At 44.4% G+C, this 20152-nt stretch overlaps 1 protein-coding gene across 1 annotated transcript; it reads right to left on the bottom strand.

Moving 5' to 3' along the window:
* Positions 1-3218: 3218 nt before the first annotated feature.
* On the bottom strand, positions 3219-10726 carry TRNP1 (TMF1 regulated nuclear protein 1). The gene is made up of 2 exons (XM_063312287.1): positions 10644-10726; positions 3219-4669 (listed from the first exon to the last, which is right to left on the bottom strand). The coding sequence occupies exons 1-2, from the start codon at positions 10724-10726 to the stop codon at positions 3787-3789; spliced, it is 966 nt and encodes a 321-aa protein (XP_063168357.1). The 3' UTR covers positions 3219-3786.
* Between the last annotated feature and the right edge of the window lie 9426 nt (positions 10727-20152).

Below are 20152 nucleotides of genomic sequence, written 5' to 3'. Positions count from 1 at the left end.
ATGGGTTACATTGGCATGTGTTAACCCATGGCTAATGTAACCATAATTTACATCACCTTTCCCTAAAGCTGGCATTTTCCAGTGTGGTGCTTGGAAGTAGAAACTTTCTGAACCCTGGTCACAATAGCAAACATCTAATACAAATAATTTTCTAGATTGGGAACAATGTTTTTCAGGGAATTGCCACTTCAGCGCTCTCTTTTCCTTAGATCAGCGATCCCTGATTCCCTGCTGCTTCTCACTCCACTCATGAAAGAGCAATACTGTAAGCCATAAAATGAGATACATCTTTATAGTTTTCATTGCTGTATAAAGTAGCAGGACTATCTTGTTGGATGCAGAAACGAGCCAAATTTTACACATTACTCTCTCCTGCTTTTGGAACAGGTATATTATGCAATTTCAACTGATGCTGCTTGTGTGCATGCGTGCCTTCGAATTGGTGTTGACTCCTGGCAACTGCCTGGATGAGTCCCTGCAGTTTTCTTGGGAAGGTTTCAGAAGTGGTTTGCCATTGCCTCCTTCCTAGGGCTGAGAGAGGGGGACTGGCCCAAGGTCACCCAGCTGGCTTTGTGCCCAAGCCAGGACTAGAACTCACTGTCTCCTGGCTTCTAGCCTGATGTCCTCACCACCACACCAAACTGGCTCTTATGCTGCTTAGACCAGTGTTTCTCAACCTTGGTGACTTTGAGATGCATGCTGGCTGGGGAATTCTGGGAGTTGAAGTCCACACATCTCATAGTCACCAAGGTTGAGAAACACTGGCTTAGACTCTACAAATATTCTATTCCTGTGAGTGGATAGGTTAACCTGCAGTTCTAAACTGACAGATCTACCGAACAAAAACTTAGACAGGCTTTTCTCCCAAAGCATTTTTAAGATGGGCTATATACATGCTTTGAAACACATTTCAGTTTACACCCTCAATATGAAGTAGCATACATGTGTCATACACACACCCCATACACCCAGGCCTGCTGGATGAAAAGGATCAATGTTACAATATTTGCTAGATATAATGCTCCAGATTAATGCACTGCATGAATTCAAATGACAAACTTACGTTGAAAGTGTAAAACAAAACTTCAAAAGTCCTCCTCATTTAATTCTTCACCTTATTATGGGGAAGAAGTTAGTCCTAATATGCCAGTGAACTGTCACCTGTATAACCAGGATGGCTCTCAATATGGAAAACAATGCTCCGATACTTTTATACAACAGACACTATACAGTACATTCAGGACAGATGAACCTAGCTCAGGGTAGTAAACGCTACAGAAAATTATCAAAGAGTCATCATACAATCTTTGGAAGAAAACAAAAATTAGTTTCTAAAAATAATTGTCTAGAAAATAGGGGCCGATTCAGGACTCGGCTCAGCTTGGTTATGGTTCTCTCTCAGGCAGCCTTCTCAGAATCAATTTCTTGCAGTAGAAAGGAGAAAGAGGAAGACAGGAAGCTAAACATGGCCAAACAGTGGCAGATCCAAAGCACATATCACAAGGAGTCATCGTCTATGATGAAAGCCGTCTGTCCATCAGGTTCCAACATTTGGGTAACTCTAGCTTTCCATATTCAATAGCAGTATACTCTTGAATCTTTGGCTGATTAATCTGGAAGCCAGAGAGAGAGAGAGAACACCCAATATTCTCTCTGATCTCCAAAATGTCATTATTCAAAAATCCACAGGCTCAACCAGAGATTAGGAGTGACAATGTCAAGCCATAGAAAAGCAGATTTAGGAATTGTGTAAGGTGAAACGGTCTAAAGCAGCGTTTCTCAACCTTGGCAACTTGAAGACATCTGGACTTCAACTCTCAGAATTCCCCAGCCAGCATGAAAGCATAAAGCTGGCTGGGGATGAAAGGCATGAAAGCTGGCTGGGGAATTCTGGGAGTTGAAGTCCACACATCTTCAAGTTGCCAAGGTTGAGAAACACTGGTCTAAAGAAACCAAATGCTCTCTTAGGCTAGGCAGTATATATGCTTGGACTGGATGAGATTCTGTAGAACAGAAGAACACTTTTCTCAAAGCTTCAAGGAGGAATGTGTAACCTCTCAGAGCTGGAGGACTACATTGCAATATGGGAAGCATCTGGTAGGCACACACCCAAAATGGTTGCCACAATAAGCACAGCAAGTCACAAAACCTTTATCTAACAGAAGACAGACTGGTCCGCCTACCTTAGTCTTTTCTCCAGGTCGATGGTATTATTCCAGGAAAAACACCAGACTATAACCATCTCATATGTTTATTTTCCAAAAATGTCTAAAGATTATACTGGAAGCTACTGTTTTGCTTAGCAGCATGTAAATTTCCCACTTATGCAGGGAAACTTACAGGTGCTTCTAGGGGTACATAAGGACCTGCAAGCATCTCCTTGCTTAAAAACCAACCAGCAGAAACACACAGCTCTGGTCTTGCAGGGCTACCTAGAGGTTCATCAGTATTTTTAATCCCTGGATCCCCATTGAGTCAAGCAACCTTCCCCAGTGGCCATGGCAATTAGCGATTCAGAGAACTGATGTCCAACAATATGTCGGAGAAGGCTAGACTAAAGAGCTCTAAGATACAAAGATCAAAGCTAAGGCAACATTGCCCTGCTGATCGGAAATGAGGCTGACCTTATCAAACCAAATCAGCACACAATCTGCTGTCTCTGGGCTGCTTCCAACCCCTGCATCTCAGAAGTTGCTAGATAAAAAAGTCAGTTTTGCAAAAGATCTGGTTTATGATTGAACTAATTTTAGGGCATATGTTGCCTTTAAGTTTGTTCATAGAGCTGCTAGATAATGGAGACAATTATGTGAACACGGACATTCCCAATTGATCTAGCCTTTTTTAAAAATTGTGATTACTGCTTTTTGGGACATTATCAGTCCTTTGCTTTGAAACTGTTAACTCAATAACAGAATATTGCAAAACTGGTTAAAATAATTTAACCTAAGCTAGGCAGATTGAAATGAAAATTGGAATTCGTGTCAGCGGGCAAGCCCTTACTCTATTTAGAAAATTTAGATACAACAGGAACTTTAATTGCTACTTTATTTAAAAAAGAATTATAATGAAAAATAATTGGAGTCATTTGAAAGGAAAGTACACGGCTTGTTAAGCGTTCCATCCTGTTTCAGAAACATTTGAAGGACTTTTCTTTTGGTTTAGTTATAAAATATATGCTCTGTGTTTCAGGACATTGATTTCAAATGCACAGGTCTAGATGATTATTAATTTCATAATTTATAGATGATATAAAAATTATTGACAAGTCCCTGTTCTATTTCAGATAGCACACTAGGTTATCTACTGTGCTGATATTAAAAACAATAAATAAAACACATCTCCAACCCCATCAAGAGTTGTACTCCGACCGCTGAGTTCACACAACACTTAACCCTGAGTGACCCAAATGCAGTTGCAGTATTCATACAACATGCCATGCCCAAGCAACTAGATGCTAGCTTAATATGATGGCTTGATGCACAGCATAAGCCAAAGCTATGGCTGAGTTCCCATCCCTGGCTGAACCCCCACCTATCAAACCCGAGTTTAGCAAGGGTAACAGGCTGAGCAAACCCAGCCCGCGTGAGAAGCCGGAGATGCGCAGGGGAGCCGCCGTCGGTTTCTGCGGCGAGTCACAGGCATCGAAGGGAGTAAGAACCGCCGCCGCCGCCGCACAGTCGCCGCTGCCAGCCAGCCAGACTGCCTCCCGCTCGGGGATTCGGCGGCGACCCCGCTGTCGTCCCAGCTCTTCGGTCCCTTCCTGCCGGCTGCAGCCCTTCGGGACGGTCACGGAGCAGCGCCGCCGCCCTTCCGCTCCCCGGCGCTCGACAGGGGCTCCATCTTGCGCCGCTCCCGGGGGGTCGAAGCTGCCGCGCCCTGGAGACTCCTCCGGAACGGGGACTCCGGCGGCTCCGGGCCGCCCCCTCGCCGCACCCGGCAGGCCGCCCAGGGCACGCAGCTGCCCAGGGCCAGCGCCGAGGCCAGCAGGGCGGGTGGGCGGGCCTTCTTGTAGCGCCGCGCGCTCTTCTTCAGGCGCTGCCCGTGCGCCGCCAGGTGCAGCTCGGCCTGCCCCACGCCGCTGCCCAGGCGCCCCAGACTCTCGGCGCGGCCGGCCATGCGCAGCTCGGCCGCGAGGAAGACGCGGTGGAGGTGCTGGACGCGGCTCTCCAGCTCCGAGACGAGGCGCCGCCGCCCCTCCGCCTCCAGCAGCCGCCGCCGGGCTTCCGCCAGCTCCAGCGCGCCGCGCACCGCCGCCGAGGCAGCGCCGCGCACCTCGAGCTCCCGGCCGCTCGCTGCGGCCGCCGCCTTCTCCGGCTTGGCAGGCTCGGACACAGGCGGCGTCGGGACTCCGCCGGCAGGAGGCGCAGCCCCGCAGCCGGGCATCAAGGCAGGCGCGCCGCTTGGCAAGGAGAGGGGGGCGCGTCGGCGTTTGGGGGCCGCGCTGGATATGCGCCCCGGGGCGACGGGCGCCGCCGCTCCAGGCGCAGAGCGGTCCCTTTCAGCCGTGACCCTTCCCAAGAGCGCTCCGGGAAAGACGGCTGCGGGGGGGAAGGGGGGGCAACGGCAGGCTCGCCACTCCCCGCCCCGATGCTTCAGCCAGGGAAGCAGCGCGGAGCACGCGCGCTCTAGTTTGCGGCGAAAGGCCGAGCGCTCCCCACTCCGTTCAGGTCTGGCCAAAGACGGACCGGCTCCCGAGCACGGTTATAAGGCAGCGGGGCGGGGGGCGGAGGCGACGGCTGGGAGTTGAGAGATGCTTCGCTGAGCCAGTCGCAGAAGCTGCGGGAGCCTCGCTCGGCGGGCTAATCCCCGCCCGGCATCCACTCGGCCGGTTTCCGGAACTCGTCTCACCTCCACCCGCTTTCCCGACCGTTTTCTTCTCTAATGGGGTCGTTGCAGCACCTTCCCAAATATAGGGCTGGGGGGGGCTTTTTTCATCCCTCCCCCTTTCATCTCCGAAAATTGCTGAGAAGATTAGGGTTGATCAGGCACTTTTTCATTCTGACCTCGCGCAAATGTTCAGGCAAACCAGCCTGGAACCTGCGGTTTGGCCCAGCCTCCCCCGACCTGGTGCCCTCCAGATGAGAACTCTTCAACTCCCTCTGGCCAGAATGACTAGAATTGCCAGGATGAAGCATTCCCAGTCATCTGGAGGGCATCCAACGGCAAAAGGCAGATCTAACGAATATTTAGGACTGTTTCAGAGTTTGCTCTAAATAAGTCATTGCCTTATTTATAAACAAAGATGACAAGGACCTAACAGAAGAAGAAGAGATCAAGAAAAGGTGGCAAGAAGATACGGAAGACCTGTATAGGAAGGATAACAGTATTGGGGATAGCTCTGACGGTGTGGTCAGTGAGCTAGAGCCAGACATCCTGAAGAGTGAGGTTGAGTGGGCCTTAAGAAGCATTGCTAATAACAAGGCAGCAGGAGATGACGGCATCCCAGTTGAACGGCATCCCAGCAAATCTTGCAAGATGATGCTGTCAAGGTAATGCATGCTATATGCCAGCAAATTTGGAAAACACAAGAATGGCCATCAGACTGGAAAAAATCAACTTATATCCCCGTACCAAAAAAGGGAAACACTAAAGAATGTTCAAACTATCGAACAGTGGCACTCATTTCACATGCCAGGAAGGCAATGCTCAAGATCCTGCAAGGTAGACTTCAGCAATTCATGGAGCGAGAATTGCCAGATGTACAAGCTGGGTTTAGAAAAGGCAGAGGAACTAGGGACCAAATTGCCAATATCCAATGGATAATGGAAAAGGCCAGGGAGTTTCAGAAAAACATCTATTTCTGTTTTATTGACTATTCTAAAGCCTTTGACTGTGTGGACCATAACAAATTGTGGCAAGTTCTTAGTGGTATGGGGATACCAAGTCATCTTCTCTGCCTCCTGAAGAATTTGTATAACGACCAAGTAGCAACAGTAAGAACAGACCATGGAACAACGGACTGGTTGAAGATTGGGAAAGGAGTATGGCAGGGCTGTATCCTCTCACCCTACCTATTCAACTTGTACACAGAACACATCATGCGACATGCTGGGCTTGAGGAATCCAAGGCTGGAGTTAAAATCGCTGGAAGAAACATTAACAATCTCAGATATGCAGATGATACCACTTTGATGGCTGAAAGCGAAGAGGAACTGAGGAGCCTTATGATGAAGGTGAAAGAAGAAAGTGCAAAAGCTGGCTTGCAGCTAAACCTCAGAAAAACCAAGATTATGGCAACCAGCTTGATTGATAACTGGCAAATAGAGGGAGAAAAGGTAGAGGCAGTGAAAGACTTTGTATTTCTAGGTGTGAAGATCACGGTAGATGCTGACTGCAGTCAGGAAATCAGAAGACGCTTAATCCTTGGGAGAAGAGCAATGACAAATCTCGATAAAATAGTTAAGAGCAGAGACATCACACTGACAACAAAGGTCTGCATAGTTAAAGCAATGGTGTTCCCCGTAGTAACATATGGCTGCGAGAGCTGGACCATAAGGAAGGCTGAGCGAAGGAAGATCGATGCTTTTGAACTGTGGTGTTGGAGGAAAATTCTGAGAGTGCCTTGGACTGCAAGAAGATCAAACCAGTCCATACTCCAGGAAATAAAGCCAGACTGCTCACTTGAGGGAATGATATTAAAGGCAAAACTGAAATACTTTGGCCACATAATGAGAAGACAGGACACCCTGGAGAAGATGCTGATGCTAGGGAGATTGGAAGGCAAAAGGAAGAGGGGCCGACCAAGGGCAAGATGGATGGATGATATCCATCATCCCTGGGGGAGCTGGGGGTGTTGACGACCGACAGGAAGCTCTGGTGTGGGCTGGTCCATGAAGTCACGAAGAGTCGGAAGCGACTAAACGAATAAACAACAACAACAAAAAGTCATTGCCTGGGTCTGGACAATACCCTAAACCATAATCCACAGTCATGTGGTTCATGAAAAGCCAAAACCAAACAAATTATTGCATGGTCAGCGCAGTGCATGAGCCCAGTCACTGATGAGTGCACACTGCACTAGTTAAGGCAGATGTCCTGCCCCAAGTCATGCTTAGTGGCAGAAATGTGTAGGGCTGAAGAAAGGTTTAAGTAGACTGAGTGACAGCCTCCAAAGATGTTGCAGCGTGTGGAATGGGAACGAGTGAATGAAGAGTCACAGTTGGGGGGAGATCTGCTAGGCATGACTTTAATTATATCCTAATATAGAACATGCTACTCTCAGAACAGCAACTGATGCTTCCACATCAACCAATTGGAAGGAATGTTGTTTATTCTGTATGTGGAATTAAAAGCTGTCTATTTTGAGCTGGCCCAGCTTAAGATACATGGAAGCCAACCCCGCTTCACACAGTGAGGGTTGCTTCTGAGTAGCATGCATAGAACTGGATGTGAGATCAATCCTTTGAACTTTTCTTGATTTGTGGGCCAGTTAAAGTTGTGGTTCTGTGCACGTTTCCTTGGGCACAAGCTTCACTGAACACAATTTCAGTCCTGCCTCTCACATTTTGGGTGTGTGTATGGGCGTGTTTAATATTGCCAGTGTGGCACATATTGCTAACTCTCTGAGTGCTGTAATATGATTGATTGATTGATTGATTGATTCTGGCAGGGACTAATTTGGAGGTCCCTTCCTATCTTTGCAGGCTGTGAGACAGTGACTAATTTCACACATCACACTAAGTCATAATCTTACTTGTTTGATTTTGTCTTAATGATTTGAGCTGTTCTGGTGGGTGCATAGACTATAGTCTAAGGCAGTGTTTCTCAACCTTGGCAACTTGAAGATGTGTGGACTTCAACTCCCAGAATTCCCCAGCCAGCATATGATCCCAGCTAACCATGCTTTTTTCAGCAAACTACAGCTCAGCAAACTATGGCTTAGTATGATTGTGAACCATGCTGGTTAGAGTACAGTTCTACTCATTCCTGTTCAGAACTAAATTCTTTTGAGTTTGAAGGGATTAATCCTCACATCTGAAAGCTGCCTAAAAGGCTGTTAACTGTGTCCTGTGAAATGGAAATGACTGTCTCTCTTTGCCCTGTTCCACATAAAAGTCAGCTATTGCAGGTCTGAATCAGTTTCATTTCTTTCTGCTGTGACTCTCCTGTGATTCAGGAAAAAAACAACAGATGGGCTGGTGCAACCTGGTAACATCAAGGAGGAGATGTTTCTATAGTGATCCGTGAGTAGATATGTTCCCAGGGGAAGAGCTGTTGGAAAGGACATTTTATTGCCAGAAAAGTAAAAAGTCTCCTTCCAATTGACTACCTATCTGAGCTGCAAAAATCCAATCATTAATGGACATCTGGATTTTTGCAGCTGAATATTATAGCCCTAGTGACTTCATGACTTGGCTATGTAGGTTGTTTTTTTTTAACCACAACATGAAAGTGATTCGCCATTGCAATCTTCTCCATTTTGTTTAACTTGGTCTAACCCACAGCCCTGGGTTCTGTGGTGTCTCCCATCCAAATAGTAACCAGGCCTGACCCTGCTTAGCATCTCAGCCCGGACAAGAGGACTCCCTGATGCAGTATGAGAAAGAGAGAGAAGAGAAAAAAGGGAGAAAGGAAGGTATTTCCATGTCTTTGTCTCCTGGTGAAATACAATAATTCACCTAGGTTTACTTGCATAAGTAGAAAGACCCAGAATTTTACTCTGAAACAAAACTGGTTAACCTATGGGCCCTTGAATATGACTGAAGTGCATTTCTCCGAATCTCTAATCAATTTCTGTGATAATAGAGCCACTGGAAGTTGTACTTCATCAACTTCTAGAGGCTCAAGAGGTCCTCAGTCCTAACCCAAATTCACTGACTTCTTCCAGTTTGCCATGTCTGGTTTTATATTAAATGCTGATTCCAGAGAAGGAGTCTCGTATAGGGATGGGCTGTAAAAATTTGAACAAGGGCTAGACTTGTGGTGGAGTAAGTGTGAGATAATTTTTAGAGCATCTTGGCAGGACAAGTGATACAATGGGGCTATAGACTGAAGCAGGGCCCACTTCATTTCAGCAGCAGTAACACCAATATTTTAATTTTTCCAGCTTTTGTTTTCTCCCCCCCCCAACTCTCCACACAATGGTTCAAGTTAATCCCCTGAGTTATCTAATCACATTGCTTTCTGGTAGAAAATGAAGCTGGGGAAAATCTGTGCGTTCTTTGAATTATAGCATCCTTTCGGAAAGTGCGCCACCTGATATTACAGTGGGTCTGCCAATAGCACGTTACATAATGCTTTATTAATAAAGCTTGAAGTGGGATGATTTGGCAAGAAATCAGAGACTCACTCAGAGCCAGCTAGAGTTCTGTGACATCCAAATGCCATTGTTACAGCTGCCTAGATCTAACTAAGCAGAAGGGAGCCTCATCTGCTAACCCTTTAAGGATCCGCTTTTTGTTTTTGCTTTCTAACCAGGTCAGTTTAAACTGAAAATAACTGTACATGATAGGTATGCAGACTGAATAGTGGGATTAGCACAGGGTTCCTCAACTTTGGCAACTCTAAGCTGGGCGGACTTCAACTCCCAGAATTCCCCAGCCAGCAAAGTGTTGCCAAGGTTGAGGAACCCTGAATTAGAGTTGCCGAGGCTGAGGAACCCTGGATTAGCAGATATTCTCAACTGGACTCACAGCATTGATTGTCTTACTCTGATTCTTCATGATGGGTGCTGCAGAATAAAGAAGTTGCATGGCAAATATGGACACTTAGTACACTGTATGGTTTCTAAGGGGGCTTAAAGGCTTATAAACACTGCAAATTGGTCGAGGCATAAAGAAGGGGGAAGTCAGAAACCAAATAGCTTTTAAATTTTGTGTTTTCTTTTGCTTTTTTTCTTTTGTCTAATATGCATAAACAACAATAAGTAATAGAGTGGAGATCTTAGTATTAATCTTATGCTTGAGATAGAAACTTTTATATATAACAAAAAAAAATCAATGCATTTTGCAGCTGTTTATCAATGCCACACTCAGCCCTAGAAGTAAAATTTAAGCAAACTTATGCTTGTCAACATTAACATTTTGGAAATCATAATTAAGATTGACATAAACTTTATCTCTAAAGGCTTAAATTATCTAAATCATCAGAGTGTTAATAATCTGTAGTCAACTCTGTATAAATACCACTGTACCCAAATAATATAATGTACTACTTGCGTTTTATAGTAGTACAATAAAGCAATATAAAAAAAGAATAAAGGAAAAAATAAAGCAGCTCTGAACATGAGAAAGAGGCAGAACTCATCCCTCCCCCACCAGAAAAAAACATTGGCCCCATTCCTTTTACAGTCCTCAAAAACATGCAGCTGATTAAATGTTCTGTGTCATGCTAAAGCATACGTATTAGTATCCAGACTTGGTTAATCCTGGTAGGGCTACATGTATGTTTTTAACAAAAGCTATAACCAACAAACACTGCATATGGCTGTGGAAGGTGGACTGAAACAAACATCGTAGAAAGCACATTTTCTTTTTTCCCACGTATCAAAATGTGTCTCTTTTGACATTAGCCCCATTGGAGCATCCACAGTCACCTCCTATGCTTACTTTCCTAAAACTGTTTGTCATTTCTCTCCCACCCCACCCCAAATATGTGATCTGGGAGGCTTCAATCCACTTGCCTAGGTCCTCAATAGGACTTACCTAGACAGCCTGTTTTGGCCCTTAGCATCCCCTAAGCTAGTACAATGAGTTCCAATGTTGAACGAAGATTCCAGGGGAATCATGGGATCTGTGTTTTGTCCTTCAACTCAAGCAGAAAATTTCCTGGCACAGCTTTATTCCAGTCTGTTCTTCCTGTCAATTGATTAAAACAATAGCAGGCACACCACACGTGGGGTATGTGGAAGATGAATAACAGTGATCATCTGGAGGTTACAGAAAATTAAATACCGGCTCATTTCTGTGCTGCATGTTATGACTAAACGCTTTAAGCCTTTCAAGCAGCTTGTCTTCCCCCAGTCTTCTATTCATAACTGGACTGTCAGATATATCTATTTATTCAATCCAAAGAAATAGATAATAAAACCCTTTTACATAACGCCAGTCTCTCACCAGGAGATCTGGGAAGTGGGCTGATTCAACATTTTATTTGGAACAAATCCCTGCATTCTACAATAGTCTTTATCAAATACCTCTGATTATTTTTCCCACCACCAACTACTGTGTTCTCCCAAGAAGCTCTCCCAGTGGTTTTGATTACTGATCCAAATTTGGTTGTCAATCCACCCACCCCCTGTCCAATATCCACGTCAAGTCCATCCATGAGGAACCATCTCATCCCAATTACATCAACCTGCCCCACCCAGTTCAGCAGGAAGGGCATGTTACGGACTCTGTCAGCTAAAGAATTTAAATTGGTAGGGTCTAGGAGGAGAGCCTTTTCTGCCATTGCCCCCACCCTATAATGTTTTTTATGACCTTTTATTTGTAAGCCACCCAGAGTCACTTATAGAGAGAGATGGGCGGTGTATAAATTTGAATAAATAAATAAATAAATAAGTCATCCCTTTGGGGAGAGATGAGCGGTAATAGAAATTTGAAAAATAAATAAATAAATAAATTCCAAGTTGGAGCACTGTGCTTCCCCATCTCTGCCAAAAACAGAAAAATACTGTTGCCTTTACTGTTGACACAATACACGCCCTACAATCTTCTCAGGCCTCTCCCTCTGCCTTCATCTTACTTCCTGTTCTTCTTTGGTCTGATTTTTTTCTCTGCAATGCATCTGGTGCCATGATAGAGGCTTTGCATAGGCTGGGCCCACTCTAAGCAATCAGCTGCTCTCAGCTTCGTCTACTTTTCAACAGTTTGGATTGAGCAAACTCTGCATCCCGGACTGCTAGTAAATGCTCCCAGCCAGTTCTGCAGCTAGGCAAGTGAGGCGAGCCAGGAGACCTTCCAGAGAAGGTGGCCCGGTGAAGCTAAAGCAGGCTGCAAAAGGAGCTTGCTTTTGCTGATTCTTGCTCTTCTTCTCTCTAGAGCAGAGGACAATTCCAATGTGCAGGATATGGGGATAAATATCCCAAGGCAGCAGAAATAAATGTACAGACCCTTCATTTTCATGTGCATAGTTCATCTTGTGGAGCCAGTGTATATACTCACAATATAATCCAGGCTCAAACTCCAGCAGGGAGGGGAAGAGCTGGGGAAGTCTGGAGTGGAATTCTTCAATGGAGTGGAGTTCTTCAATGCATAGCACTCATTGGCTGGTGTTAGTGACCCCAAGCCCTCTTTTGTTATATCCTTCCCAAGGTGTTCTTCAATGTTTAAACAAATTGTTATTTTAAAAGGTTGGAGTGGCAGGTATATATACAGTAAGTATAGCCTGTATTCACTTCCTTGAGTAGAAATCTTACTAACTAAAGATTATTCTGAAGTGATATGCCTAGGGTTGTGTTGTTAATCAAACGAACACAGGAAGCCTTTGTATATCAAGCAAAGCACCTGGCCCCCATAGTTAGGTATGAACTCTAGTGGCTTTCCAGGGATCCAGGCTGGAGTCCCTTTTAGCCGCACCTGAAGAAGTCAGGGGTTGAATTTAGGACACTCTGTCAGCACAGCAGATGCTCCAGCAGTGAACTGCACCTTAGTTAGGACCAAGCCGTCCATCTAAAGCATTGGGAGAGGTGCAAGACAGATGGATGACTCAGTGTTGCACTCACTGTGAATAGGTCTGTCTAAATGCACTAGAAAGGGGGTCACAAAATTTAGAGTCACCCTATGGCGGAGGAACGAAGCCACAAAGAGCTTGATTTCATACAGACAGAGAAGTACTGCTCCAGAATATTTTTTCTAATATTTTTTTCTAAGGTTAGAGCTATTATTATGTTACCTTCCACAGTGCCAGGTAAACGATGGAGTCACCTTGCTCTGCCAAGTGAATGAGAAGATAATACGGGTTTCAAGTTTCAGTGCTATGGATGACAGATAGAAGAAGTCAGAGAAATGTGGAAAATAATAAAACAGCAATGCTGCTGTTTCTTTCTCTTCAGTAGGCAAGCTTATTTTGAAATTAAATGGTAACACTTTATTTTTCTTCAGCCTATTACCCCCAGCAATTTTCAGTAGTCACAAAAAATGCTTCAGATTTTTCCCTTATTCTGGAGATGCCTTCCCAGACCTGATGGCCCCTAGATATGTTTGGAAAATAATTCCCATCATCCCCTGCCATCATGGTCCACAGGATACTGGGAGTTAGCATCTGATTCATTTGAAAGGTGCCAGGTTAGAGAGGGCTATCATGAAAATAGAACCCTTAACAAAAAGAAAAGTAACATACCCAATATTTCATGAATAACTCCAATTACAAGTAGGGGCACTTTTCCTTTTCTTTCTACCTCCTACTTGGGCTTTAAATGGTAAGACATCCTTGCACTGCCTTTTAAAATATACATTAAAATGAAAACTAGGTTTGTTAGGACTGCAGGTGCAAAGCCCAGGCACTATGAACTCAAACATAAACACTGCTGCAGCTGATGGAGCTGATTTTCAGATATCTCCTGTGATGCCGTCCTTCTCTGCAATTCTGAGATTTAATTAGCGCTTTGTTTATTTGTTTGGCTAGGCATCTCTGGGATGGAATTTTCAACAAGGGTGCAATAAATCACAGACAACCAGGCAATAACTGTGGAACAAGCCAGTGAGGGAGTGTCCTGTGGGACTGGCTGGCACAAAGCATCACAATATATACTGCTACACCATGCAACATTTCTCAGAGCTGAAACGGCTGTTTGAAAAATTAAACCCCAAAGGGAGAGTCCTAAGCACTGTGTTGTATGTCTTAAACAGCTGTTTCCATTTTATCACAAGGCCATGCCCTCTGTGCAATCTAGGAGTTGTGGTCCAACATATCTGAAGGCATCAGGTTAAGGAAGTTTAGCATATTTTAGTGGCAATCTCTTACGTTATTTATTACAGAATTTCATTCAGCCAATTGAACACATCCAGACCTTGTGCTCTGCACTAACCATTATTTTATCATTATTATTTATCTGGTAGATGTACGTCCCTCCTTGCCTCCAGGAGCTTGAGGCAATTTGAATGGTATTCTTTCCTCCTAATTTATTTTCATAACAATCCTATGATGTCAGTTAGGTTGAGACGTAATGACTCTCCACTGACACCCAAGGAGTTTTCTTGGCCATCTGCAAACAAACCTGGGTCTCTTCATTCCTAAACTATCACTCTAAGCATGAAACTACATAGGTTCTCTAGAACATTCAACAAATGCCAGTTGCTTGCATTCAGTCCCTCCCAGCTGATAATAGAGGTAAAGGAATGTTGAGATGACCTTGCTATGAAAGAACCATTAAACCCTTGGAGAAGCCATTACATAGTCCAGAAATTGAAGCAAGCATGAGAAAAAAAATAACGCCATCTTGATTTTGCTAGTATGAGAGGGAATCCAGAGAAATTTAGACAGGCTTTCAAGATTCTGTTAGTCTACCCTGTAACAATACAGTAGAATTCCTGGAATCTCTGCAATGTCTGTCTCATGGCCTGCACTTTCTCGAAGGACTGACAATAAGGTACTTACTAAAATATAATTATATGTCCCCCCAGCCTCCACCATGCATGCAACCTAAGGCAGTGTTTCTCAGTTTCAGCAGCTTTAAGATGTGTGGACTTCAACTCCCAGAATTCCCCAGCCAGCATGCTAGCCAGCATTCTAGCTGGGGAATTCTGGGAGTTGAAGTCCACATATCTTAAAGTTGCTGAGGTTGAAGAACACTGACCTAAGGCTACCAGAAAGATCTGAGCTGCACTCCAATGACCACTAGATGGCAGCAAAATATATTGAAAGCTCTTTTTTGCTGCCATCTAGTGGCTATCTGTATTTGTGCAGACCTGTTCTGGTGGCCCTACCCTTGCAAGTAATTTTTAGTAGCTAGAGAAGGCAATTTAAGAACCTATCAGAGAACCCTATTTCTCTATCCTAGAGAAAGTTTCCCTGATCTGATGGCCTTCAGATGCATCTGGACACTAGATCCTGTTATCTACTACCAGCATGGCCAGTGAGATGATGGAAGTTGCTCTCTAGTACATGTGATAGGCATCAGGTTAGAGAGAGCTATCCTAGAAAAAGAACCACTGACAATAAGATTTCCAACCGTTCCTTTATAATTCTGAAGCTCTGGCTGTGTTGTGCATTGCATAATAAGGGAGGTTTTCTCCATTTTTGAGATGGGTTCTTCCTTCTCCCTGCCTTTGTTTTTTAAGCAGTCCAGAAACACAAGCAGATTTTCATTTAATCCTCCATGAGCCTAAGTTTGTTTGGGATTGGCTCTGATTGCAAAGGTCTATTAAAAATAACTATTGTAATGCTTCTCATGGTATCAAAAGCCAGGACCAGCCCCTAAATTTGCCAGGACTTTGCTTCACTGAGCAGAAAAGTACTTTAATTGCCAGTCTACCCATCTTACTCTGAAGTGCTTTCAAGCCTCTCGCCAGAGTGTTATCTATCTAGGAGCTCAGCCACGAATAACAAGCTTTGACGTCAGTGATTGCTGCTTTCATGCGTAGCTGGCTCTGCAGCTCCACTGACTAATAATGCAGCCTTTCTCTCTAGGTTGCAGAGCATCGCATAGGTATCAATAGCATCTTCAGCTGTCTCCATCCAAAGGAGATAGCACATGCAGCCAGCAATTCCAAACAATTATAATAGTAGTTATAACTGATAGTGCATTTACAGTCCAGCTTTCCTCTTCAGAGCTCAAGGCCTTACACCAGGTTGGACAGGCACCTGGTGGTGAGTGATGCTGTAAATCTTGCTCAACAGCATCTGGAATGCCACAGGTTGTCTGTTCCTGGATCAAAGCCTATGACAGGTGCATACAGACTCATCATACGTTGGTAAGCTAAACAGCAGGGGTCTACAACTTCCATTAGCTTGAGGGCCGTACCAGACTTCGCATAGCCTCTTGAGAGCCATTTGGAAAGGGGATCTCTAGCATTTGAACTGGTGAAATAAGCATCTTCAAGGCTGAAGGCGCCCATGTTGCCCCTTAATGCCCCAGCAGATGCTAGAAGAGTCCGTATTTGTGGCCCTATCCACTCTGAGTGTCACAAGAGCCATGCTGGGCTTGCACCCCTCCCCCATGAGTAAAAAGAACAAGAATGAAGGAGAATGTAAGCAACAGTGGGCTGTGAAAACATTATGCTGTGCTAATGGCATTTAAACCCAGAGCCGTTTGCAAAACACTGTTCTTAAGAACAAACATCCTGGCCTTTATAAGTCAAGAACAGCATTAATTAAACAGCACAGTGTTCTAAACTGCCACCTACTGGATGCAAGTTTCCAATTTAGCCTCCCTTTTTCTATCATTTTTCTGAAGCTTCTTTATCTCAAAAGATCTCAAAGCTCTTTACTTGCTGGCTTAATTAACTGGGTCCAGCCTTGGAAAGATCATTATCACCATTTTCCTTTGATAGTTGCAGAACCATATAGATACATAGTGCTACTTTTTCTTGGCAGGCAGAAATCCTACAGGTTTGGATTTTCCCAATCTGGTAGTTCAAAGATGGAGCGCGAAAGTAACTTCAGTCTGAGGGCAGAGTCAAGTCTGTATTGCAATGTGTAGTCCTAGTTTAGAACAAGCCTAAAGAGGCTGTTGTGCACCAATGTTTTATGTGGTGTTCCAGAAGCCCCTTTTTTTCTCCTTCCTGTCCTTGAAGGCTAGCTTTCTTCAAATGTCACCTTCTAAAGAAGGGGTTTTCTCAACTTTTTCTGGGCCAACAGCTTTTTTTTTTAATTGCATTTTCATTTACAATAGTAAAGTATAGTCAATATGAGATAGACAGACAGACAGACAGATAGATGCCTTCAAGTTAGTGTTGATTCATGGCAAATGCCTGGACTAGTCCCTGCAAGTGGCTTACCAATGCCTGCTCCTTCCTAGGGCTGAGAGAGAGGGACTGGCCCAAAGTCACCCAACTGGCTTCATGCCTAAGGTGGGACTAGAACTCTCCTACCATGCCTGATTGGCTCCTGGGCTGAGAGAGAGGGACTGGCCCAAGGTCACCCAGCTGGCTTCATGCCTAAGGTGGGACTAGAATTCATGGCCTCCCGGTTTCTAGCCTGATGCCTTCACCATTACACCAAACTGGCTCTCTAGTCAATATGATTACTGTCCCACAATTCCTCACACATCATTACAAAGCAGTTTGTTAACTATTTTTGGAAGCCTTTGTAGGCTGTCCTCCAAAATTGGGGGGGGGGGTTTTACACATAGTCCCTGGGGCTGTAGTCTAGGCCCCTCTGCTCTTGTTCTTCAAGGATCATCTTTAATCTTTAATGAACCTAATGACTGCTGTATCCATGCAGGATCTCTGATTTCTAGCTCTGTCCTTTGCACATTCGTGTACTGACAGTGCCATGTGCAACCCTGGTTTAAGAATCTGGTGTTTGCTTCAATAAATATGGCACAGCAAGTCTGCTATGTTAGGGTGGATGGGGTGGGACGGAAGTGTCCTCAGAGGGTCAGAAAATCAAGATGGCACCTGCACTGGCAAAGCCCCTACCCATTTTTACCTGATGCACGTAAAAAAGAGGTGGGGCTTCCATCACAAAAACATGGTGCCATCTTGACGTTTTTGAACCGCTGCAGATGCTCCTGAAGGCTGTTCGATGTTTTACGACTGACTCCCATCCAAAGTTCTCACAAACCTTCAGCCTCCTTTGTGCTCACAATCTCTCAGCACACAACCTTTTCTAAAAAAAACAATGACTATAAATTACTGATATGGCCAAATGTCAAATGCTTACTCTATCTGTTCTTCTACCAATATTAATACGTGATCAAAAAGGCTGTTAACCCAGAACTCGCTATTTGTTGCACTGGGGCTAACAACAGTCCCAGAAATTGTTTAGATTAGATAAATGGAATGAGAGAAAAGGATTTCCCTCTCTGGAAGCAGTTAGCACATCAAATGTGAACCCTCTTGTACCTACCTTAAAGACTTTTCTTTGTAAGCTTGGCCAATACAGAAAGACAAGATTATTTCTCTTTAAATTGTACCTGTTTATCACTAAGTTATCTTCCTGCAAGGCTTTCCACCAAAAGTGATAGCTGTTCTGGCTTATTTAGGACAGATAGGAATAGAATTCTGCAACATTTGTTAAACAGGTCAATATTTATTAACCTGGTTATTAGGTTTAAACTGTAAATCATAGAGTAAAAGACTATAAAAGTGCAATCCAATGTGTATTTACTCAAAAGTGTGGAGAAAATGTATTTGGTATAGTATGTCAGTAGGAGGCAGGCAGCAACAAAAATTGTATAAATAAAAAATAAAAGAGGTGTATAAATTGATTAAATAAATACAAGTAACTTCTCATTGCATCTAACTTGATTTACAGGTAGTCCTCACTTAATGATACAGTAGGTACCGGAAAACTGTTGTTAAGTGGTGCAGTCATTAAGTGAGTCACCATGTGACTGGACCCAATTTTATGACCATTTTTATGATGGCTGTTAAGTGAATCACAGGTCTTAAGCAAATACAGCTTCCCCCATGGACGTTTTTTGCTGGAAAGTGGCAAAAAAGGTCACAAATCATGATCACAAGACCGCAGGAGGCTGCAACTGGTCATAAATGTGAGCTGTTTGCCAAGTGCCCAAACTGTGATCATGTGTCTATGGGAGTGGTGCAACATTTTGTGACAGTCATAAGTGTGAGTACAGCACTCTTTCCGAGGCTGTCATAACTTCAGACTGTTGTTAAACAAACGGTCATTAAGCAAGGACCACGTGTACTCCTTAATGTTGTTCATAAAGAACGGCATTTTTTGTGAACACACAGTTTAAATAATACAAATCAAAACTCAATAATCAACAAATTGTCCCATTGTTTAATCATGGTTTGTGGATTAAGTCACAATTGTAAAGGTTCACACAATATGTAAAGCCATAAATCCTGGCATACAACCACAATACCTGGGTTTCACACAACACACTATGCGAAAACTAAACAAACACAATGCCTTAGTGCTATTTGTGGAGTCAAGTCTCTTAAAAACTCAGAAGGCCACAAAGTTGCATTCAGTTTCACAAACGTGTCTCATTTCCCTGCTTTCAAAACAGTCCTTTTGTATCAGACATTTCTTTTGAATGTTTAATACAAAGTGTACTTTTGGCTGAGTGATTCTGAAATCTTCTCAGGGCAAGCAGATCCACCAATAAAATGGATCCCTGGAACAGAAATAGAAGGGGCGGGGGGCTGCTAGAGGCAGATAGGACCTGTAAGAGAACGCATTGTGAGACAATGGACCAATTACATCACGTTCCAGATAGATCTTTCCATTCACCCACTGATCAGCCCTGCACCTTCCCAGGCTGCATTTGGGTCTAAGGGTTCAGTTGCCACTGGACTGCTTTGGGCCCTCATCACACTGCCTTCTCACCCCCCACCCCCCACCGGTTTGCAGTTATAACCCCCAGAATTCCCAGCCAAGGTGGACAAGGACCCTCCAGATTTTTGGACAACAGTACTACTATCTATCTAAGAAGCAGGATAGGAAGAATATTGACCCCTTTAGAATGCTGGTGTTGAAGAAGACTCCTGAGAATACTGTGGAGAGCCTCAAACAAATCAGTTCTCACTCCAGGCACAAATGACCAGGCCCAAATTATCCTACTTGGGACCCATTATGAGAAGACCCAGCAGTTTGGAGAAGGTTCTAATGCTGGGAAAGGTGGAAGAAAAGAGAGGAAGGGGACGACCAGCAGCAAGGGGGACAGACTCAGTGAGTGCACCGTTGGGAGACTTCAAGGAACAGGTTAGGGGTAGATGGAGGTGGAGAAAATCTATCTATGTGGTTGCTAAGAGTTGACAATAACTTAATGGCAGGCAATCAGTCACCGCTCGCCTTGCGATCTCTTGCCCTGCTGGCTAAGATTTGCCGGAGGGCTCCAGACTGAGGAACGCTGCCTTGGAAACTTTTCCATAAAGGTATTTTTTGTTGGCACTTCCTCCAGCTTCGGAATTCCCCCAAACGCTGTTCCCAGGCCTCTTATCTTGTGTCAGTGGGGGCTCCGCCAGGCTTCCTGCTCGCCTGGGAATTCCGAACCAGAGGTGGCAGAGCAGACAGGATTCCCCCTGCCATTGAGCATGCACAGAGTTCCCTCCGAACCACTCTCTAACTGCAAGAT

This window comes from Candoia aspera, chromosome 10, assembly GCF_035149785.1.
Source record: "Candoia aspera isolate rCanAsp1 chromosome 10, rCanAsp1.hap2, whole genome shotgun sequence".
In the NCBI taxonomy this organism is placed as follows: domain Eukaryota; kingdom Metazoa; phylum Chordata; class Lepidosauria; order Squamata; family Boidae; genus Candoia; species Candoia aspera.
The sequence above is the reverse complement of the archived record's forward strand: the minus strand, read 5'-3'. Positions and strand labels throughout refer to the sequence as shown.

Excerpts from the sequence above, each read along its gene's own strand:
- TRNP1 (XM_063312287.1), bottom strand. The coding sequence starts at position 10,726 with ATGATTCCCCTGGAATCTTCGTTCAACATTGGAACTCATTGTACTAGC. Across the intron at positions 4,670-10,643 it reads GGCCAAAACAGGCTGTCTAG|ACCTGAACGGAGTGGGGAGC; the intron begins GTAAGTCCTATT and ends GTCTTTGGCCAG.